The 23,846-nt window shown below is 36.9% G+C and overlaps 1 protein-coding gene across 1 annotated transcript in view; it reads right to left on the reverse strand.

Annotated features, from left to right (window-relative positions):
• XRCC5 (X-ray repair cross complementing 5) overlaps positions 1-23,846 on the reverse strand; it is a 54,752-nt gene that overhangs the window by 27,674 nt on the left and 3,232 nt on the right. Inside the window, exons 2-14 of the mRNA XM_039321857.1 lie at positions 22,978-23,091; positions 21,761-21,944; positions 19,778-19,826; positions 18,692-18,814; positions 15,623-15,811; positions 13,457-13,571; positions 12,808-12,946; positions 9,523-9,635; positions 7,349-7,411; positions 6,481-6,618; positions 4,828-4,918; positions 2,510-2,643; positions 252-448 (exon numbers count right to left, since the gene is read on the reverse strand). Of these exons, the coding sequence (XP_039177791.1) occupies positions 252-448; positions 2,510-2,643; positions 4,828-4,918; positions 6,481-6,618; positions 7,349-7,411; positions 9,523-9,635; positions 12,808-12,946; positions 13,457-13,571; positions 15,623-15,811; positions 18,692-18,814; positions 19,778-19,826; positions 21,761-21,944; positions 22,978-23,091 (1,649 nt within the window). The remainder of the gene's footprint in view (positions 1-251; positions 449-2,509; positions 2,644-4,827; positions 4,919-6,480; positions 6,619-7,348; positions 7,412-9,522; positions 9,636-12,807; positions 12,947-13,456; positions 13,572-15,622; positions 15,812-18,691; positions 18,815-19,777; positions 19,827-21,760; positions 21,945-22,977; positions 23,092-23,846) is intronic.

Genomic DNA, 23,846 nt, shown 5'->3' on the forward strand with positions numbered 1-23,846 from the left:
CTGCCACTTGCTATTGTTCCACTAAAGAGCTTTAGCTGACATTAAGTCTTTAAGGATGCAAAAGACAGAGGCTAGCTTTACATACTATTAGAACATTAAGAGCTTCTTCCCATGCCATGTTATTGAATAAGCACTTGGGACCAGCCCAAACAGCCAAGAGGCAGTGATGTGCCCCCTACAGAAAGAAGTACCAGAGGAGATGAAAGATGATAAACAACTAAAGAACTATTTTTGCAGTGCTGTTAACTCACTTGTCTTTGAAGATGGACTGAGCTGTCTTCTGCTCTTTTATTTTGCCTCCCTCCTTCAAGGGAAAAAGAGCTTTTACTTTCTGAAGGGGAGCCTTACATTTTTCTGTCACTTCCTGAGGAGCATCCAACATGTCTAAGAGGTGGTTTTCAATAGGGGGTAGAGGTGCATCAGGATGAAAAGCTTTATGTTGCAGGCACTGATGAAAGATCACAAGAGAATAAGCAATGTCAAATCAGTAAATCAATGGATCTATCTATGAATCAACCCATCTATGACTCAATCAATCAATGAAAAGTATATTTTGCATTTTTCTTGTTATGATGGAAGATATCTTTTGATGAATACGGAGTAAGATTGCTGTAGAGGACAAATATGAACTTGTCCTCGACTATATTCTAAAAGTGGGTGATGTTGTGTGATATGGTTTGTGATGAAAGGTTTAAAATATTGCAAATCTTCATGCTCATTATTGTCAGCATGTTAAACTCTCACTGTGGTAATCCACATTAGATTACCCAAAATTGTATAGACACCTGATAAATGAATAAAAACCATGGAACAACTTCCCATTGAAGGTAGAACTTCTCCTTCTTTGTTGAAGTTCAAGAGGAAGCTTAAACTTAAACTTTTGTGAAACTAATACTGAAACACTGGACTGAAACTAGAATACAATAATAAAAATATTGCTGCATCAGAATTTAGTTCTATCATATATTTCCTGATAAGGCAAAAAGTAAATAATTAAAGCTTCTCATATTTAGATTCACCTGTGAAGCCCTCAACTCCTCTACAGTAATTCCCATGAAGCTGTCCAGTCTTTGCAATACTGAAATGTGGAATTCTTCTATGTATTCTTCATGTTTTTCCTCTGAGACTAGAATAAGTAATGAAGAGATGTGTGCATAGGCTAGTCTACTTGGGAGTCACTGGATTAAGTATTGCAGGAGGAAATGCTACATAGCTTATGTGAATTGCTATAATATGTGATTCCTGATGCACAAAAATACACAAACACAGCATTGTGTCAATATACATTGCTAATTTGCAACCACAAAGAATCTGGGGTAAACTGAAAGTACAGTATGCTAATAATAATAATAATTTATTAAACTTGGATATCACCCAATCCTCAATGACTAACAACAATCCTCAATGACTAACAACAACAATCCTCAATGACTAACAACAATCAAAAAATCAATAAAACATAACCACGCTTTTTACTGCAATAACGATCGTACTTCATTCTTGCATAGAGGAGCTTGTTTCATGCTATTATAATTTATATTGTTATCAACAGGCATGTTAATATAAATTGGGTAAGAACCAGTTCCAATAAAGTGGTGGGTCCTTCTCCCTTTTTATTTTGGATTATAGATTAACCTGGGTATTTCATATATGCAAAGGTATTCAGAAGGTGTTGATGGGTTTGGTGGTTGAGGATATTACTTATGTTCTTATAAATTTTAATTCCTTTACTGATGTTAACATTGTTGTGGTGGTTTTTATTATTCACTCCTACTATTTTAAATAGAAGGCTTTACCTTTCCACTGACTCCGCTCTCATTAATAATTAAATGATCTGAATCAATCCAAACCTAGACCAGAGGTTTGGGGGGGGGGGGTTGGATAGTGTAACAAGTTGTGAAAACCTAGCCAGTGTGGTCTACGTACTGTGTTATAGAGTGTGTTGTGCAACCCATGAAATTTTGTCTTTCAGTAACCGTAAATTAAAACTCACAAAGTTTAATATGTCATGCTATTATTTGATTCAGACATGATACTGATCCCACCCTCATGGCAGATGAAGGAAGGGGGGGGGGAATCTTAGAAAGAAATTCCCCAACTTCAATTTTGTACTAACATACTTTATTTCCTCACTTGTATTCAAAGAGTTGTCTAATCATTTTTCCAGGCACTAAATTCAAATCATTCTTTTGGTCTATTGGACAATTGGGATTTTTTTAGCATAATGAGCAGTTCACAAACTCAGAAAATGGAGCCCAGGAAATAAGGGAACTGTGGGGGTTCTGTGTTGTTTCTATTTATCGAAATGGGCCCAGAGCATGTAAGGAAGGCAATAAGGTAGATTAATTCACACAGTTATAGTGTGACTGCTGGACACCTGCAGGCCCCAATAGAGTTTTCCCAAATTATGTTGGTGGGAAAAAAATCAGTCAATTCACACAAGATGAACCCAACTGATCACATAACCCATCTGGCTGAGAAGAATGAGGGAAAGTTTTCAGGATCTTACCTGGTACAATCTTTGAAATAGAGGATTTGGGAATTTGCTGGTTTTAAATATATCCACAATGGTCCCTTCACTATCATCTTCACAAACTAAAGACATAGAATCAATCAGGGAGTCAACTGCAGACAGCTGATCCTCTGGATGATCAAATATAGATAGGGAAATAGTTAATAAGATGCCACAGATTTTTCTGCCATTTCATATATTTATTTACTCAATGTATATACTCTATTCTGTTCATATTTAACATTTCATAGCATAGCAATTCATAGCATAGACACAACAAAAAGTAGAAGTAATAAAGATACAAGATAAAAGCAGTAAAAATGCAAAGAGCATGCAGCAAAACCATTAGTATTTAAAGGCTTGCCTAAAGAGTGGTATTATACTTTGACTCATCTGTGAAGACCGTGTTCTCCAACCTGATGTATGGAGCTCAAGAATTTTCAGGAATGGCCAAGCTAGAAGGAGAATTCTGGGAGATGAACTCCACAAACCTAGAGGGGGACCTCTAGGTTTAGGAAATCTATCATAAAAGATCAGGTATTTTCTTACTTTCTTTGGGGGAGGGAGAAAACTCTTCCAAAATGCTGCTGCAGCTTCCTCCTCTTTCTAGTCCTAACAGATTCAGTCTATGTGTCATTTGTATACATAACATTTGGTTTTCAATTTTTATCCCTATAACAAAAATTCTTAATTTTTTAAAACTAAATTCTATTGAGTTTGATGGGCTGAGAATGGGTGTATTATAACTGATCCAATTTGGACCACTGAGTGGATACTTGAATCTCTGTCTCCAAGTTCTAGAATAACCCTATTACAGGTAATAAATAGGCCAAATCAAACTGAACTAAAAAGAGAAGCACAGAAGTACATACAATGAATATAATCAATAGGCAATTTCTAGATATTCCTGACATCATCCCTGTTTTGCTTATAAAGCTAAATTCTTAGGATTTTCTGCACAAATATTGAAAGATACCACTTTTCCGCTTTGTTTCATTCTATTTTTCTGCCATGTGTATCTCACTATATGTTGTTTTTAAATACAAATAAAGGAATTATTTTAATGTCAAGCATCTTCAAAAGATTATCTTCATTCTTCTGATCACAGCATTCTCATTTCTCCCATTAAGAAAAAGCTTGTCTTTCATCTGATAGTTTTATTTATGTATTTATTTATTTATTTATTTATTTATGAGACTTATATACCGCTTTAAGTGCAAGCACTCTCTAAGCGGTGTACACCAGTAAGGAATGTATATATATATATATATTTACATTGCCCCCAACAATCTGGGTCCTCATTGTACCTACCCCGGAAGGATGGAAGGCTGAGTCAACCTTGAGCTGGTGAGATTTGAACCGCTGACCTGCTGAACACAGTCAGCTAAAGTGGCCTGCAGTACTGCATATATTTTTAACACTAGCAATATATTTTTAACACTACAGTATTCTACTTTAGGAATGTTGTTTATACCAACTACATTTAGCATAAGGAACAATCTTTTTTTCATCTTTTTTTTTAAAAAACAACAGTTTAGAGCTCATAATCACTCCCAAACTGCTAATTGTAACATTTCTACATAGAGCACATCACCAACCATTTAAATGGCTTCAATTTTTTAAATGATAGAGAGAACCCAGTTACAAAGGGAATGCTAGTTTGATAATGTCTCAGTGCATAGTGCTGCTAATAAGAAACACACACACACACACACACACACACACACACACACACCAAAACCAATCTTAATGTGACCGGGAGAGTAACAGTAATAATTTAGGAAGAGGAAGGGCAGATCCGCAATTCACAGGAAAACAGTATCTCAGACTACACACTGTATCACAAGCCCATCATTTGTTGTACGAATACAACAAAGGACTCTTTCAATCAGATGAAAGACACCAGGAAGCAGACTGTTGAACTGTATATTTTGTGCCCTCCCCTTGCTAGATTTGATTACTCTTTTTCATAGCAACTAAAGGATATGTTGAACAATGATGAATTACCCTGATTATCCTTAGGCACTTTTAAGATCAGTGCCAATGCTTCCTTTCTCCCCACCCAAAGTATATACAATATTAATTTAATTGAGTGAAAAGACTGGAGAGGATGAAAAGCTTAAAACTAAACAAAAACATCTGGAAAATAATCTAAACATCTGAATGTATATTGAGAAGGCATGATTTTTAACAGAATAAAGGAGCCACACGTTATAGACTTTATCCTGTGTACTTTGGGGTAAGAAGAGTTAATATGGATGGAAATTACTTCTGAGTAGGTAAGAACAGGCATGTGATTCAAAATGTAAGCTCACCTGTCGGGGTGCCCTTTTTATTATTTTTTAAGGAGGAAAACATGTAGTGTCTCAAATCTTCCATATAAGGTAGTTGTACATAAGCCAAACACTAGAACAAAATGGAAGAAAGTGGAAGAAAAGGCAGTTGGAATAAAAGCATGTTGTGGATTTTTTTTTTAAAAAAACCAACCCCAAATAATAGAAATTAAATTACTATTTAATTAAAACATTCAATATCGTGTAGGAAGACAGGCTGGGTGACTGACCCATCATTCTCTCTCTCAGCCCAACCCACATCACAGACTTCATATTGTGAGGAAAGTAGGGGGAAGGAGCATTAGGTATGCTTGCTGTTTTGTGTTATTTATAAAAAATGCAGGATCAAAATATCACCATCAACATCCTGGTCTGTGCTGTATTTCTCTGAAGTACCAACCACCCTCAATACATAGAGACTTTTGTTCTTGTATTCAATCCTTCATACAATCTTAAATCATTTACTTTCATGTCTGATACTATGCATCAAAAGAACTTGACAGTGACCATCTTGAATAATTTCACTCTAAATGAGTCAAGCCTTAGATATTTATACTGACAGAAGCAGTGTTCCTTACCTTTTCTAGAGTATAATTACCTCTGCCTCCTAGAGATTTTTTTACTTTAGCATGAATTGGGGCACTACCCTTTAGGATGACAACTGATAGACTAATCTTACACACAAACGCTGTACTTTTCTGCACTCAGAACTGATTCTGCATTACACGTGCTATTATATAATACCCATTGCTGCATATAGCCAATACCCAATGAAACTCATAGCGTCAATTAACACTAATTTAACTGCTCCTATTACTATGAGATTATGGCTTTCCTCCTATGTTGTTCAAATCTCAGAAATCTTTTAAGAAGATTGCAAAATTATTATTGACAGTCATAGTTTTTAGAAACTACCTGGTGCATCCTTCTCTTTATTAATTGTTGGGGTGTTTTGCTTTATTTTATTTCTTTTATTCATTATGTTTGCTGTATTTTACTTTTATGACTGGTCTAGAAATAAAAATAATAAAATAAAATAAAATAACTATTCAAACCAATTATTAGTACACCCCCCCCCATTGCTAAATGTAAATGCTGCAGAGATGACACAGCAGTACAAATATTTTTGCTGGACTTATCCACTGTATAGTATTATAATAGGATACAAAAATGGCTTCTTGAATGAATCATAATGGTTTGCTAACTGAGTCATAATGGCCTGACTCGTACATAATGTCAAGCCGTAAGGGGTGGGTTCACATGTTGTTCTGAGGAAAAAACCAACCCTAAAATGAACTATATTATTCTTTAGTGACGACTATTATGTGTAATACAAACCTCACAATGATGCAGAATTTATTTCAGTGGCACAGCAACTGCATAAAGACTTTTTAAAAACTCCTCTGAAAATTGATCCAGATTCGAAATGAAAAGCCTTAACTATTAGACCAAGATGAGATCTAAAATCTTTTGAAAATATTAAACTGAAATTCTTTGTTCTTTCTATGATTTATCCTATTTTGTGCTACTTTTCTCTGCTCTAACAAGAGGCGATTGAATAGAATATAGGAATGTATCTTCATAAACGTTATTGCTCTGAATTATATTCCTATGCTCTTCAGTCATCAATATTACCTCATATTCATTCTTAATTAATGGAAAGGCTGCTCCAACCTGTGGCTGCGATCTCCGATCATAAACATACCGTACTATAGCCACCATGTCCAACTCATTTAAAGCATTAATCAAGGCAGAAAGAGCAACTGAAGCAGCCTGTCAAGAAAACCCACAGTTATTCGTAATGTCATTAAAACTTAGCAATTGGAAACATTAATAAAGAATCAAAGAAATGAAGACACATTATCACCTAGAACTAAACTCTTAACTTCTGACTCGAGGCTCCCCTTTGCCTCTTCAAAAGCTTAGCAAACATTATATGGCACAGTCAGGTCACAAAATCAAGAGTGATTTGGGTTAATATACTATCTTTAGAACATATTGTACTATCTTTCAAGTGAAGGGAGGACTATATAGTGCTAAGCACACACATATGAATATGGTAATTATCTTCCCAAAGTTGCTTTGGCTGAAAAGTTAACGCAACAAAAAAAATAAAAACCCCCCAGGAAAGGATAATTTCAGTCTCATGTGGTCACCATCTATTCGCTATTTATAGCAGTTCTCAAAAAGACTATCCTCCTATGAACAAATACTCTTTTGGACAGAACTATTCAGTTCAGATGCCAAAAATTTATCTCTTTTCTAGATTAGGTATATATCCTCTCTCTCTCCAACACATACCCAATAAATACTTTTTTTGTTATTGTTGTTTGTTCTTGGATTGTTTTTCAACTCCATGCTGTTCTCATTACTCCTATCGTAACTGAGCTTTCTTTCATTTTGCAAAACTAAAGAGAAAATGTCAGCTCTGCTTTTGTTCAGTAAGCTGAACATTTAAAGATACATGAATAATTTATCTAACATTAAGGTTAGTTTATTTTACCTCATCATCCTTTGCTGCAAAGACTTTCAGAACTTGGTTCCCCATATATCGGTATGTCTGAACCTAGAATGTTTCCAGAAAGTTAGCTATGATACTGAGCTCCTTAAGGAAACAAGTGCAAGCGTTAAAAAGGCCAATATAGCATTTGAAATTAAATGGAACAGTGCATTATATTCCTATCTATAGCTTTTTTAAGGAGTTGGCTTGACAATAGTTGGTGTAGACCTGAGTTTTTCAACCTTGGCAACTCTCAGATTCTGGCTGGAGACCTCTGGGAATTGAAGTCCATACATCTTCAAGTTGCCAAAGTTGAGAAACACTGAGAAACAGATCGACAAACTGTTAACTGTAAACTAAAGATGGATAACTCATCTTTTTCCAATTTCTAGAGACCCCAGGATGAATGAATGCAAGATGTTGGCCCTACCTATTCTTAGGATGTCCTTTAGCTATGCCATTCTTAAAAGTATGTGAAAAGCCTCATGAATAAGCTCAATGAAGGTCAAGCTAAAAGCCCCTACCCAAAAAACATCTTCGCAAAGAAAACTAGGCATAGGACTAGTATACTTTAAACAAAACGAACTCTTTCCAAAAACACTTTCCCAGGAAACTAAAACTGCCAGTTCAGCTATAAAAAACATTTAGAAATATGATAATAAGTTGGGAAAAGATACTGGGAGCTAAGAGAAGCTCCAGGAAAGCAAAACTAAGTAACTTCATAGAAAAAAACTATGTTCATGAAATACTGCATCTTTGTTCTTTCAAAAACCCCTATTCTCTTTGAAGGTCTGCCCCACTACATCAGAGCTACCCTAATGGGCTCACTGACCTTACTAGGCACATGATGACTTATATCCAATGAAATCCAATGCTATATCCAACTATATGTCTATTCTAGGCCTGTCTTTGGCTTTACTGCTGTCAATAAACCAACATATGTTACAACATATAGTGTTGTTGTACAAGTGTCCCAGTATTTAATTAAACAAATCCCTTTTAGGGAAAATGGTTCTACTACATCAGTCCTAAACTAGAGCTAAAAGGAAATGAAAGTATGAGCAGCAAATAATCCAGAAATCTAGTTTTGATCTTCTAGCAGCAGCTCCCTAAAGCAGCTGGTAAACAGTCAAGCAGGTTTGATTGGCCCATGCATAATAACAACATTCAGTGATGTCAGAATGAGAATGAATTAGGCAAAATGTACAGTCATTACAAGGGTGACATGGTACACTATAGGAATGATATGATTCTGTCAGTGTTCACTGGCCAAGGTAATAGTTGTAGTAACTTGTGTGCAAGTCTCAGAAATCATAGAAACAGTGAATCAAAAAAAACAGTGAACCAAAAAAAAAACCACAACACAACAAAACAAAAGACAGCCACATAAATATCTTGTTGGCAAAAATTGCTAGTTTATGAATTCAGCAGTGAGTGACCAGCAATGTACACAGGTGGAACCTGGGTCTCATTCTGCCTGTAAATCAGGGTCCTGCACTCAAGAGAGTGTTTAAGCCCTGTTTCAACAACAGACCTAGCAACTTTTCAAAAGAGCATTAAATCTGTGTTTATAAGGAACACTTGTAAAATCTCACACGCACTGTGGAAAGTATCAATCAAGCATTTACATGAGTAAATTTACACACCTGTGGAAATTAGAGGTCTGGTCTCTCCTACAGCCCAGGCCAAAATGGGGCAGGTGAGGAAACAGCCAGGGTGTATTTTGTTTTGTATGATCCTTTTGCGACAACTTTGGCTGTCTTCTGAAAATGCTACATAATGTTAACATTTTGGTTTCTGATTTTATTCTTCTTTATTAGGTTGAATAAATTCTTTTACCATTATTTCTATTATGGAGACAAATGGGACATTTAAACTATGAGCATGGACAAACTGATTCAGTAAAGCCTCTGGGCTTCTCAGATTTTACCATGTAGTTCTAAGTTTTTTATTACAGAATCCATAGATTTCTAATTGGGGAGGAGGAGGAGGGGGGGGAAGCTTCACCATACACAATATACATGGAAAGAATACGTATCACATCATTATAATATAAACCAATTTGAAAGCACTATTTCTGTCACAAATTAGTAGTCAGATAATCTGCAACTCATCTGTAGCAATCTGTCTGGCCTTTTTAAACATGCTATTAGATAACACCTGAGTATTGGTCATACCAGAGAAGATCGGCAGAATCCCAAGACAGCAAAGCATTTCCCATCCGTCTTGTACTTCATCTGTTCCTCATCCACTTTAGAGAAAGGAATGATGTCATTCCCATACCGGAATCCTACAATATTAAATAATGATTTCCGATGTTAGTGAATGTTCTTCTAAGAAAACCTAAAATAGGCAGTGAGAGTGGACAACAAGATGAGTTAGCTTTCTAGGAAAAGCCCTTTGGGATGGGACTGGACTGAATTTCTGCTAAAACAAAGCTAGGGGAACAAAATGGCAGGAGAATATTCTTAGTGGTAAATATCTAAACACAATTTCTTTTATATAGACCCACAGGCCTCAATCAAAATTCTTTTCACTGAGGTGCAGGTTTGACACGAGGTTATTGCAACTTAAAATATTTAGGGAACAAGGAAGAAGACTGACTTATACAAACGGTCTGCTACATGATGGTCTTGGTGGTTGATGATTTTGAAAAATTCGATTAGCCTTTTGTATGTTTAATTATGCGCACATATCCCAAAGCCATTTTTAATTCTTTCCTTCCTGGAATGCATATCACACTAACCTATTCTGTCACAAATCGTACATCTGCTTGCTTTGACATTTCATCCTAATGTTTATGCCACAGGGTGCACACAAAATGGAAAGTGAGTTTCATTTTGAGCTCAAAACAATCACATTTCAAAGTTCTGCCAAAGATTGGTCACCGTTCGGCAGAAACAAAACCTGAAACAACTGTGTTTGGGTCAAATAAAACTTGCAGGGATCCCACAGTGATTTTATAAAGTAGGGCAACATTGATTTGCTTTCGCTCCTCTCTCCTGTAAGCAGTTCCTGAAGTTTTGTATCCTACTACCATCCCTGATTTTTCAGAGTCTTGACTTTCCTTCCTCCCTAACTCCTCTCAGCTATCATCATCCTTGGCTCTTCAGCCCCACCACTATCACTTATCCTCCTAAACTACATTTTGATCCATATCCAGAACAAAGCATCTCCATTTTGTTCCATATCCAGATTACATGTTTTGAGGTCTTCTATGCTGAGAACAATTTATGTGTGAACCATTTTCACACTCTTATTCTGCCATATTCACTAGGTGAACTAATTTTTTATTCTTTTCTTTTGCAAAATTAGAATCAGTGGCAAAACAAATCAGCAGAAGATTCAGAAAAGCCCTCGGAGGAATTTACAAAACAAAAGGCAGTAAGATATACTGGTGTCCCATGGAAAAAACAAAGAATCCACTGAGCAAATATGCAGTTCTTTTTTCTAAATTTTCTTTTCTTTTATTATTTAGCTTTGAAAAACAGCAGGGCTGCCATTTTATTTGCATCGCATGATTTCACAGAAATTGATACCTGTCACCTAAAACCCTTGGAGATCTAAGACATTTTTGGGGAATATCTAAAACTCTTTAGGTGTGAATGTCTAAGACGTCTCAAAAGGGCACTCTGAAGAAACTAGAGATGCAAGGAGAAGAAGAGCAAACAATTTCACAGGGAGAGGGAAGAACGGGGCTCACATATGCTGCTTTACTGGGGGTGGAGCAGTCCAGTTTTTCAGCATTCAATTTCTATGTTTAAAGAAAACAAGCAAGAAGTGTGTTAAATAGTGAAATCCAATTAGTTTTTTCTACTGATGTCATTCCCTCCATTAGTACAAATGGTAAAAGATGAATCCTCTCTGGTGTGCATATATAATAGTAGTAGTAGTAGTAGTAATAGTAGTAGTAGTAGTAAAGTTGGAAGGGGTCTTGGAGATCATCTAGTCCAAATCTCCAGTGATCTGGTAAATACAAAAGAGGGGAGGAGGAAAATGTTTCCTGTTGCATAGGTGAATTATTAGATTTTACTCAAGGCAACCTGAGAACAAGAAGAGCAGATCAGAAAAGTAAAAGAGTACCAACACTCAAACTCTGTTTTCAATACATTTGACCAAACTAACTGCTGAAACCTGTTAATGCTTAAAATAAAAAGCCCTCTATGAGAAAATTAATCAACAATTCCTTTTGAAATCTAATGATAAATCATTCTTTGTTATTAAATATTATATCATCATCTGTCAATTTAAAACAAGCCCCTGTGAGCTAATGTGTTCATCTTCCTCCTCTTCCTTCTTGCCCGCAAACAGACTGAAAATTCCTGCTTTCAAACTCATTAATTTAATTTAACTCCCATTAAATCTGAATTTGACAGTCACTGTTCTCACTGTGGCTGGTTAATAAAACTTAGTATCTAAGCAGTACTTCAGATCACAAAACTCAAACATGTTAGAACAGGCATGTTAGACTGCCGGCCCACGGGCCGGATGCGTCACTCCCAAACCGTGCCTACCCCATTGCCAGCAATGGGGAAAAAGTCGCGATATGTCGCGCAATGTCATGTGACGTTGCTAGTTTGACATGCCTGTGTTAGAACAACCTAGTTGTTCCAAAATGGAAAAGCCGCAGTGATTTCAAAAATTAAAGAAGAGAAGATTTATGGGCTGAAACTCGTATGACTAGAAATTAAGATTCTCAGGCTAGATTAGAACTGTTACATGAACATACTTTAATTGCACTGCTACCTCTTATGGTTTATTTTCTGTGGATGAGAGACATACACACATAGACACACATTTTAATTGCTTTGAATTGTAATGGGCATATTTTCAGCTTGCAGGTAGTCTTTGCTTACTGACCACAACTGAGCCAACAACTAAGTGGAAAATCATCTGATTGCTATAGAGTTATGGCGTTATTTCCCATTCAGTCATTCAGCAAGCCACTAACATTAAGCAAGACATCATGTGACCACAATTTATGATTTTACTTTTGTGTTCTCCATTAACTCCGCTTACTGGAAGCCAATTGTGAAGAGCACAAATCACACGACCACAGAATGCTGCAATAGTTTTAAACGTGCACCAGCTGTGAAGCACCCCAAATGGCGATCACATGACTGTGGGACATTGCAATGATCATAATGTGAGGACTGGTTGTAGAGCTGGTTTTTTTTTTTACATCACTGTAAGTTTGAACGGTCATTAAACAAAGAAGTCAGCAAGCGAGGACTACCTGTATGTATAAATACTATCTGTCCATGTCAGTATGAAGAATCTGCTCTTAGCTACAGTAACTCAGGATATCTTCAGAAAGCTGGGATTTGTTGCTAGGCCTAGAAGAGAAATCTGACAAAATGTCAAACAGTTCACAATAAAGCATTCTCATTCTGTCTGAACTGAGCAAAAGAATGGATTATAAAAAGAATCACAGCCTTCCCTGGAAAACACTGAAGTCATACCTTGAATAACATCCTCTTTCTGAACTTCTGTTTCGTCATCATCATTCAAACAATAAACTGTTTCTTTCTGTATATCCTCTTTTTTATGAGTTTTGGCATCAACAACTATCCAGGATTTTTTCACTTTTTCCTCTGTGAACTTGGAACCACATTGAGAGAAAGAAAAAGACAGTGTTTAATTTTAATTTAGGAATAAAAAACAAGCCTCAACTATTAAGACTTTACTGCCTAGAATTACAGGTAAAAGAATGATGGAATGACCTTATCAAATAGTATAACTTTCATTGATTACAACAGATTAGTGCAGGTCTATAAAACTGTCAAGTTTCCCAAATGAATTAAGGAAAACTGTTAATTCTTAATAGTTTCTTCAACTTCATGGCATCTGATTTCTCCAAATTAATATGACATTTAGAAACCAGACTATGGGTTTTTGTCTGATTTATGAAAAATGCCTGCATTCTAGCTGTCTCAGCTATTCCATTTAGTACTTGAACATGCATTTAGCTCAGATCAGTTATTCTGGCAATGTCTGAATGTGAAACTAATTAGTCCTCGATATGGATATTAGTCCCATTTTACTTGGCGTCTCCGTTGGACTGTGTCCAGGTATGCTAATGCTGGATTAAAATGAGTTCTAGTCACTTACTGCTTTGTAGGCCACAATCTTGATAGACAAGTTAGAACCAATTGTAAGATGACAGAGCCATGGCATAGGTCTCCGTTCAACCTTCTTAAACATTGAAAGCCGCTCCAGACTCTCTCTTAATAAACAAACATGGAGGAAATGAAACTCAGTTAAAAAAACAAGAACAATTCCACAATGAGCAATTGTGTTTGCCTGTTTTCACCAAACTATTTGTTGGAGACTTATTAGCAACTGTAGTCCCAAAACCACTCCTAAATTATAGTCTAAATATTATTCTTTCAGATTATCACATTCAGAAGGATCAAGCAATCACTTCTCCTTCGGCTTACTAATCTCTGGATCAGAATCAATATATTTTTCATGGATGGAAATCAGGCAAAATCCTCATACGGCAGCAAATGCAATGCCTCTTCCACAGAGATTATTCACACATTCAGTTTCCGTTTATCAAGTGGTGTGTATGAATGCACATACAGTATTAAACTTGTGACATCACATGAGGTTCCCTCTACATTCTTGCAGTTTGTGTCTTGATTAACACAAATGTTTAAGTAGCATCTGCCTCATGAACACAAAGGGGGTCTTCCACGCTTCCTGATTGTAAAGTCGCTCATCTTTTCTGGCTTCAAATCTAAAGCCATGTTTTCCGGATTCCCATGCCTAACAGTCCTCCTGCTGCACTTCAGGTTGTTATACTCCATCTGATAAATATACACTCTGGTGGGAAGTTTCACTCTTCATCAATGCTACTAGTTGTTCTCCAGAACCACTTTGCTATGGGCTGCTGAGTGTCTGCTCCCTCTTCCGAAGAAACCTTTGGAATGGCCTCTTTTCCTTACCTTTGGGCTTATGAAATGGTGGACTTTTTTTTTTTTTACTTTACCAATTTCACATAAATGTAATGAGGCAGTGCTCATCTCTGCTTGATGTCCTATAGAAAAATATCCTATGTAAATGCAGCAAGGCAGTGCCATGTTCTCTACCGTAACACCATTCAGTGTAGTTCATGGCATTCTCAGGAGCTGCAATGCTCACTTGTGTCAACCTAGAGCACTGTTTCTCAACCTTGGCAACTTGAGAATTCAACTCCCAGAATTCTCCAGGCAGTATGTAAGGGAAGGGGTAGTTAGGAATTGGGGTGAAATTAATAAGAGTATTGCTAGCTTTCCCTTTTATCCAATGATAGACGTTGGGGAGCGGGTTCCCCCTACCAACAGATCGTGAAACACAGTTTTCATTTTAGCTCAAGTGATAGCAAGAACAGTGAAATGGTAGTGTTTCTTCCCCATCTACTGTTATAATGAAGCATCCATCAAGACCAAGCAACTCCTGCATGGAACAAGGGAGTGGACTAATGACCTTTACAGTCCCTTCCGAGTATGGTTCCGTGACAGCTGTGTGTTCACTCATGCAAATGGAAACCATACTCTTTCCTAGCAGAGATTGGCAGAATAAAGACGCAGGGGAATCCACCAGTCAAGGACCACAGTAACTATTTTCCAGACAAAACACCTGGCCGTCATCACTGCCAAAGTGATAAACGCTGAACAGAATTTTTAAGGTTTCATTTTCAGCCAGGATTAGCATAGGAGAAAAGCAGCTGAAGGCTGTCATGCAGAATTATCCCAAAAGGTAAAATCTCTTTTGCGTTGAATTTGTCTCCTAATGTTTCGTAGAGACCTTTATATGCTTTTCTTGGCGAGAGCAAGCAGGTAGTTCGCCCTTGTCCCTTTTTGCTATTTTTGTCATGTTCTTCGGCTTTGATTTCCCAACCGTTCTGCTGATACTTCCTAGCACTCCCCCAATCAAATACTAATTGGGCCATAATACATTTTGCATACAAGCTCAGACATGGCTGCCCAGCTACTGCTACAATATTACTCTAACAATTTTATAACAAGAGCTGGCTTTTGCATGAGTGCTCACCAGTTATAGCATCCATAAACCTGCGTTAAAGTAGATAAGTGATAAGGTGCAAGAGAGGAGGGTGAAGCATAGCAGGTAAGGCAGAAGGAAACTGTAGGAATTTTTTTCTACACAAAAAGCTACATAGCTTAGGAGAAGGAGATAAAAACTTTCATTGATGCTACTGAAGTCTTGAGTAAGGAAAACATACCCCCAAATAGCAGAGTTCTTTTCACAAGAACTAGAGGATTTTTATTTTACCTGAAAGTATAAATGTCCTCCAGACCTTCTTCTTGGTCTAATGAAAACATAAGTTTTTTCACCATGTGGAGCCCTTCCTTTTGCTGTTCACTTAGACCCTTTCCTGGAAAAGAATTTCTGTTTCTGCTATTATGCGTACTGGGAGATGCATTCTCACCTCTGTCTTCGTCATTCATTGGAAATGGCAAACTAAAGAAATTGAAAGCAATTTCAGTTTACATCCCTGATTCCTCAGGAAAGAAGTAAAATAACTTTTCTATTTTTTTAAAAAAAAAGAACCTAGAAGGAAAATTACAAACTGACGCTTTGAATGCATCTTTTGATATACCCTAAAGAATAAAATGACATTGTCAAGTCATTGCAAACAATTGTTGCTGATAGGCATTGCCGCAGTATTAGTCATGGGGAGCATGACTGTACAATTTCTTGGTAAACGTTTGCAACTTTTAAAGAACTAAAAGTGCACATATTTTCCTCTATGGAGAATTTACTACAGTATCAGAAAATCAATTTTGTTGACATTCGTACATTGATACCAGCTGCAAATCTATAGGTTATGGTAAATATTCTTAATGGCAACTGGTGAGACAGGAAATGTCCCATCATGATCAGTTCAGGATAATGAAAAAAGCCGTAGAGAGAGAGAAGGTAATGTATTTGTAACTGCTTTTAAAAAAACTGGAAGGTGTTTCTTTATTACTTTTTCTTTCCTTTCCTTTTCTTTCTCTTCTCTATTTGCTCTTAACTTACTTCTTTTCTTTCCTTACTTTTCTCTTGAAAGGTGTATTGTTTTTATTCTTTTAAAAATTCTTTAATTATGTATGTATGTATGTATGTATAAAAATGAGATAATGGAAAAGAATGCAGTTAATATTGGACTCCCCAATAAGCAACCATTTATCCCTGGAGTGGACTAGTGATTATCTAGAAACACATTCATATAACAGAAGCGTCAGGAAGAATATGATGTGAGGTAAAGAATTTAACCTTCCCTCTCCCAAAAAGCTGTGTCCCAAAGACGATCACTTTCCCCATCTCCAAGGTAACCGTTAAGAGGCAAAAAGAAAGAGTTCATTTCTGATTTTCTAGTAAGAACATAGCTGCTGAATGAAAGATGAAGTTAAAGTTTCCCAAACTCTTAAATTAAATATATATCCAAGAAGACTGGGCATTCCTGATTTTTCAAAAATGGTAATTTGTCCCATTATATCACATTGACATCGAAAATAAAACATAGACCAGTTCCATTTTCTTTTTTAGGCTACAATTCTATTCATGCTTATTGAGAACTGAGTGCCACAGTGTGTCTTTTCTGAGCAGACTGTGTAATTCTGTATATTTAATCCAACTGCCTATTATTTTCAGCTACCTTGTGGCTTTTGAAGGATTAATAAAATCTAAACATTATTATTAAGTGAACATAATTCTCAGAGTCATTTGAACTAAAACAGTCTGTTTTGCATACCTGTGTATGTGTGTATGAATCACAACCTTTTTTCTCTTTAATACTTAAAAATCTAGGGACAGAAACAATTTTCCATAACTGCCCACTTCTGGGCCTATATTAATAGCCAGAGCTGCCTGTATTCTGTATGAGCAGGGAAAATAGTACAAAAATGTAGTACTAGGTGAGACAGTTATTTTTCTGAATGTCAGCTATATTTTTTAAACTTTGTTTTAATAATAATCATTTGAAAAAGATAATTTTGACCTGTTTGTTCTGAAAACTAACCATGTATTTCAAGTGTCCAGGAAAAAGACAGTTGATTGACCTATTATTCTAGGCACATGATTCATTTTGCTATGGCTTTCCGAATAAACTACAACAACTCATATTATATGCTAAGCCATAAGCAAGCAAATTGCATTTGGCTTAGCGTGATGAATAAACCCAGCCACACTTTATGTTCTCCATAACTCTTTCCCTCTTTGTAAATCTACTAAACACAGAGTAAGGGTGTGCAGAATAATCAATGTATGGAAATTCATTTAATTTACATATATAATTTGCCAAGATCAGCTTTCCTGGATTCAAGATTTGTTTGTTTATTGTAATTGGGACTGGTTATGGCAAGCTGCATTAGCTATTTCACATGAGAGAAAAAGCATACAGAGCATGTTTTCTTGAATGCTTTCTGATCCTTTTACCAGTAGTTGCTATAAGAAGTACCTGTATTTCCTTCTGTGTGACTAACTCTGCACGTGTTTATGTTTCTACTCTTCCCTTCTGTTGGTATCTGTGTGACTTAGTGTGTATAGATGCACCTGTAAAGACTGAGTAGACTTCTAGGTGTGTTCTTCAATTGGTCACCTGACAAGGAAGAATGAGAGGACTCAGAATAGAACAATCGGCAGCATTCTGAGCCACAGCCTAAAGAAGCATTGGGGGAATTTTTTCTTCCAACCCCTGGCTGAATCCAGCCCATTTTCAAACTCCGTCTTTCTTTCAGCACCTTCCCCACCACTACCAAATTTTGATCCTGCTGTCGAATTTTCAGAGTGGTCAGGTAATGGACAGACCCCCAGATATAGTTCCAATTCCTGTGCGTAATTTCTTTTTAGTGGTGAGTTGGAAATATATATATATATATAGGTAATCCTCAAATTAGAACCACAATTGACCCCAAAATTTCTGTTGCTAAGTGAGACATTTATTCAGTGAGTTTGGTCCCATTTTACAACCTTTCCTGCCACACTTATTAAGTGAATCACTACCGTTGTTAAATTAGTAACACTGTTATTAAGTGAATTTGGCTCCACCATTGACTTTGTTAGAAAGTCACAAAAAGTGATCACATGACCCTGGGACACGGCAACCATCACAAATATGCACCAGTTGCCAAGCATCCGAACTCTGATCATGTGACCATGGGGATGCTGCAATAGTCATAAGAGTGAGAAAAGGTCCTAAGTCACTTTTTTCAGTGCTATTGTAACTTCAAACAGGTTACTAAGGGAACTGTTGTAAATTGAGGACTACCTGCAATAAAAACATTGAGAATGCTTACGTTAACAGTAAGGATACATTCATTTCTGGTTATGACTTGTCACAGTTCTTTCTTTACTCACAAAAATTGAAGGGAGATGCCGGTTTTCTTCAAGTTAGCTATGATAATATCCAGTTGATCTTCACTGAAGGGGCTCCCAAGATCAGTAAAAACCTCAATGTGCCATTTGTCATATTTTTTTCCTCTAAAAAAAAATGTTTCAATTACATGATTATCCACATGGAATACTGTACTTGCTAACAAAAAGCAGTCTTATACTTTTAATGATCAGTCCATATGCTTCAAAAAATTAAAAAGTCAATATAACACGTTTAATTAACACCATATTCTCTGACTGTTGTTAATCATTGTCTGGAAGGTTAGACTAGAAAATCGTCAAATTATTAAATAACTAGTGAAAACAACAGGAGAAGTATATGTTCTTACAGTCTGTAATATGAACTACTAACTTCTAGCTATTGTAAATCAGGATAGCTGAACCAAGGTTAATGAGTACTCCTTATCCTAACAACTTCCAAAAAGATTTGGAGTTCACTTCCCAGAATTCCCATCCAAATGTAAGCACATTGCTGCTGATCCCTTGGGCAATACACTAATCTGATAGGCTGCTTTATAAGTTAAGTACTTCTCATCTTTTGAAAAAATGAAAAAAGCTTATTATTTTTTAAGCCATTTCCAGGATTTTTTCTTGGTATGGACACAGATCTGTGAACAATGATTATGAGGAATTACTTATTGTGAGGAGTCTCTCATTGCCTCCATTGACCAAGTAGACCTATATTTAACCTGAGGGGCAACTTCCAAATATACATATGTATTAGGTTAATTTGCTAAGAAATTATACGTGTTATTGAACAATGCTAGTCCATCACCACAAAGAGAGAGATGCTCACAAAGAAAGCAAAATTTTTCAGGCAATTTAATACCTATGTTTAAGCTGTCTAATAAAATGCCTGAGAAATTTTGCTTTCTTTGTGAGCACTTCACTTCTTGTGATGATGAATTAGCATTGTGCAATAACACATATCATTTCTTAGCACATATAAAATGCTGTAGCCATCTCCACTTCATCTCATTTGATATTCTAACTATGGAAGAATGCTGTCGCAGCGGTTTTCAGAATTCTTAAATACAGCCATATACTTACATTGTTTCTTTCTGAAGCAAATCCATGCACACGATCAGCGCATCAAGAACTTCAGTAGGTTAAGAAAAGATGATTTTAAAAATGAGACATTTCAAAATATGCTGGCCAGGATTTGTTATGCAGCATTTATTGAGGGCAACTTTTCTCAGCTTCACAGTCCCCAGCTTTGGTGGACTACAGCTCCCGACATCCTTCAGCTAGCACTGACACTGGGGAAAGCTGAACTAGTATCTTTCAAGTAAGCAGAATTATTAACATGTGTTAACTGACAGTAACATAGGCTGTATGGATGGGATGTCTGGGATGGAAAGAATATTTAAATCTTCTTCCTGTATGTAGCTGTTATTATTTTTCTTTCCATATTATACAGGGGGAAATGTAATTCAAATGTAATTCGGTATTTTAACATAGTACAGAAATTTCAGAATTTCCTCATGAGCAAAGGAGCTATGATGCCTGTATTGAACCTCTTCCTCTAGATTTAACTTCTCTATCAAAGGGGAAAAAAATCAGATGAGCATGCACTAAAGAAAACCAAGTTTTATGAGACAAACAAAAAGAGGAGGCTCCATGAGTGTCTAAGAAGATGTATGGAATTGTAGACTGAAAATGTTATACATTAAAATTCTACTAACAATGCAGTAAAACAATATCACGAATGAAAGAGAATATTCGTGTCCCAGGATAATGTTGCAGGATCCAATCTGGGTCGGTCACCCAGACCGAAGATTTTGCCTTCCGAGCTTTCAGACTCTTGTACTGGAGCCCATCTTCAGGGAACTTCTCACTACCAGAATGTGTGCTTTGGGCTATTCTATGTGTAGTATTTATGGGTTGCTTGGTTGTTTATAGCTTTTATTTGTTGTTTGGAGTGTTGATGACCGGCTATTAAATTGTTGGCTGTTTTGTTTTGGAGATCTGATGTGTTTCAATACATCACCCAGCAGCTACCATACGAGGACAAATCATGGATTGCAAAGATCGCTTCAAGGTCGGAGATACTTCTGATGTAATCTACCAGATACCTTGCATGTAGGACAGACGGGGAGGAAGCTAACCACCAGACTGCAAGAACACAAGCAAGCAGTCAAATGAGAAGACCCAAACTCATTGGTAGCCTCACACTGCAACAAACAAGGACATACATTCAACTTCACTAAGATAGTTGGCCAAGCAGGTACCAAGATAGCCGGAGAAATGATTGAAGCCTGGGAAATGAGCCCCTTGTCGGTCAACAGGAGTGTTGATTTACCACCAGCTTATCAAGTACTTAAGAGCCAAGGACTTGGTGGCACAAGAAAACAACAGCCAATGACTTAATAGCCCACCATCAACACCCCAATCAACAAAGGGGGGACATGATAGCTGTGTTCCAATATCTCAGGGGCTGCCACAAAGAAGAGGGAGTCAAGCTATTCTCCAAAGTGCCTGAGGGCAGGACAAGAAGCAACGGAATGAAACTAATCAAGGAGAGAAGCAACCTAGAACTAAGGAGAAACTTTCTGACAGTTAGAACAATTAACCGGTGGAACAACCTGCCTCCAGAAGCGGTAAATGCGCCAACACTGGAAGTTTTTAAGAAGAAACTGGACAGCCATTTGTCCAAAATGGTATAGGGTTTCCTGCCTGAGCAGAGGGTTGGACTAGATGACCTCCAAGGTCCCTTCCAACTTTATCATTATTATTATTATTATTATAAATAAAAGATACACACAACCAGGCACCACATAAGCACTACACATAGAATAGTCCAAAGCACACATTCTGGTAGATAGAAATTCCCTGAGGATGGGCTCCAGCACAAGTCTGAAAGCTTGAAACATTGAATCTCTGGTCCTGGTGACCGACCCAGATTGGATCCTACAAAACAATATCAATGTCTGTTTAATTCTAAAGTTTTCAGATTTTTTTTTTATTTAAATAATAGACATTCTCTGTACAAATGTCTGCTGGACAACAATCTTCAGTGTTCAAAAAAGATACTGTCGCCTTGTTCAGAGCCCAGTGGAGTCAAGTTTTGTATGTCCTCCAACAAATCAAAATCCGGCAGCATCAGGTGTCTGTGCACAGTGATATGCTGGTATTGGTCCCCACTTGCAAGACTATTGGAAGTTGTCTCGGTGCCAAATAAAACCAAAGAAACTTCATCTTTATTCTCAGCAAATACCTACAGATAGTTGAAAAATGACATGCAAATACAACGTAGCAGTGTGGATTTTACTATAAAATCCTTCATCGCTACAGCTTCATTTTCCCATTTAATCTGCATCATATTATATATAAGCTTTCGTATTCAACTGCCAGTATATTGGGAGGATGGAGAGTCAATATGTTGAAAAAAAATTTTAATCTAAATCAGGCATGTCAAACCCGCGACGTCACGTGACTTCATGCGGCGTATCGGGACTTTTCCCCCATTGTCAGCAATGGGGTGGGTGCAGTTTCGCTGTGACGCATCCGGCCCATGGGCCAGCAGTTTGACATGACTGATCTAAATAATACCATATTTAAAAAGTCTGCTCTCCTTGGGGTAAAAAGTGTTTAAAAAAAACAACAACACGTTGCCTTCTTCCTTCTGCATCAAAAGAATAATAAAATAAATAATGTTTTAGGATGTGAAAGAAGGTATCTTCTTTAGTTTTAGCTTCATTTACTGTATATTACTGCTTTAGGTAACTCTGGGGAATGAGATACAAATGCTACAGTAGAAGAAATGTTCATGAAACACATGCACCCTCCTCTCAAGTGGCTAAAAATGTCAATTTCCACCAGCACTTCACTTCATTAACCCAGAAGAGGCTTGAAGCTAGATATGACCCAAGGCTTTCAAGTACTAGACCGTAACATACATCGAATTGTACTGTGCCACATCTCCCTAATAAACATATTTTCAGCTAGACGCTGCAAGAAATGTAGAGCTTCTGCTGAAGACAGCCTTTTCTCCAATTTGTCTTCCACCCTCTAAGATTTGATACTGAGGTTTTCCTAACATTATGGCATTCATGGCAATAGAGTTCCTTGACTCTCTAGAACAGCTGACTGATGGCCTCCAGAAGTGGGAACACATAGCAAAGTTACATCAGTATCAATCTATTACAGAAAGAAGACAGCAAAACCTAAAACAGACCTGCAGTTTGCAACCATCTGTAGTGATTTCTTGCTTATAACAACTTATATCATTACTGGTGTCCTTCATTTACCTGTCGCTGCACAAACATTGTCATCACTTTCTTGGCTTGTTCAAAAGGAGACTCTTCTCCAGGAGCGGAATTGCTCATTGAAAAATTAACATCCATGCACAACACCACAGCCGTCTTTGAGGGAAAAAGAGGCACAAACACAGATGGAATAAGATTAATGACAAGTAGATGACATAATGCAAGCACCTACACTTAGTCCCTTGTTTGGCGACCACGTAACTCGGTTGTTATGTGAAGCAGTCATGACTGTTTATGATCTTACTTCAGCTTTCTTCTGCCTTACAAACTTGCAAAGGCCATAATGCAGGCATTGGTCACAAAGTTATTTTTCCATCACCATCATAACTGCAAACAATTGCTGTATGAGACAATTGATAAACAAGGGATGTGTTTGTATTTGCTGTATCTTATTTACAGTACTCAGTGGAGTTTTCTTGAGTAACAATATTTTAGATATATACATACCAGGTACAAATGACCAGTCTATAGTAAAGGTCCAATTAAACTGATTTATTGCTAAAAAAAAAAGGCCTATGCACTTCTCAAGTAATGGTTAGCATCTGCTTGGAGTTAGAATTCAAAGGGGGTTGGATTTAGTCTACTTGTGAATATGTAAGGATTCTTGGCTGATCCTTTTTTTAACTCTACCCCCAGGTACTGCCACTGGTTATCCTACAATACAGTCCCATTGCAAAGAAAGTTATAGCCCTATATGAAACCTCCTGAAAGTAAACACTGCACCTGTGAGATGTACTTCTGAGAAAACATTCCATCTAATTGTTCTATCAAACTATACAGTAGCTTCAAAATGTTTATCAGAAAAACAGCATAAAAAATAAACTAAAAAAATTTGAAGGAGGATAAAACTC

The sequence above is a fragment of the Crotalus tigris genome, unplaced genomic scaffold (assembly GCF_016545835.1).
Source record: "Crotalus tigris isolate CLP2741 ecotype Arizona unplaced genomic scaffold, ASM1654583v1 scf7180000023829.5930981, whole genome shotgun sequence".
Classification (NCBI taxonomy): domain Eukaryota; kingdom Metazoa; phylum Chordata; class Lepidosauria; order Squamata; family Viperidae; genus Crotalus; species Crotalus tigris.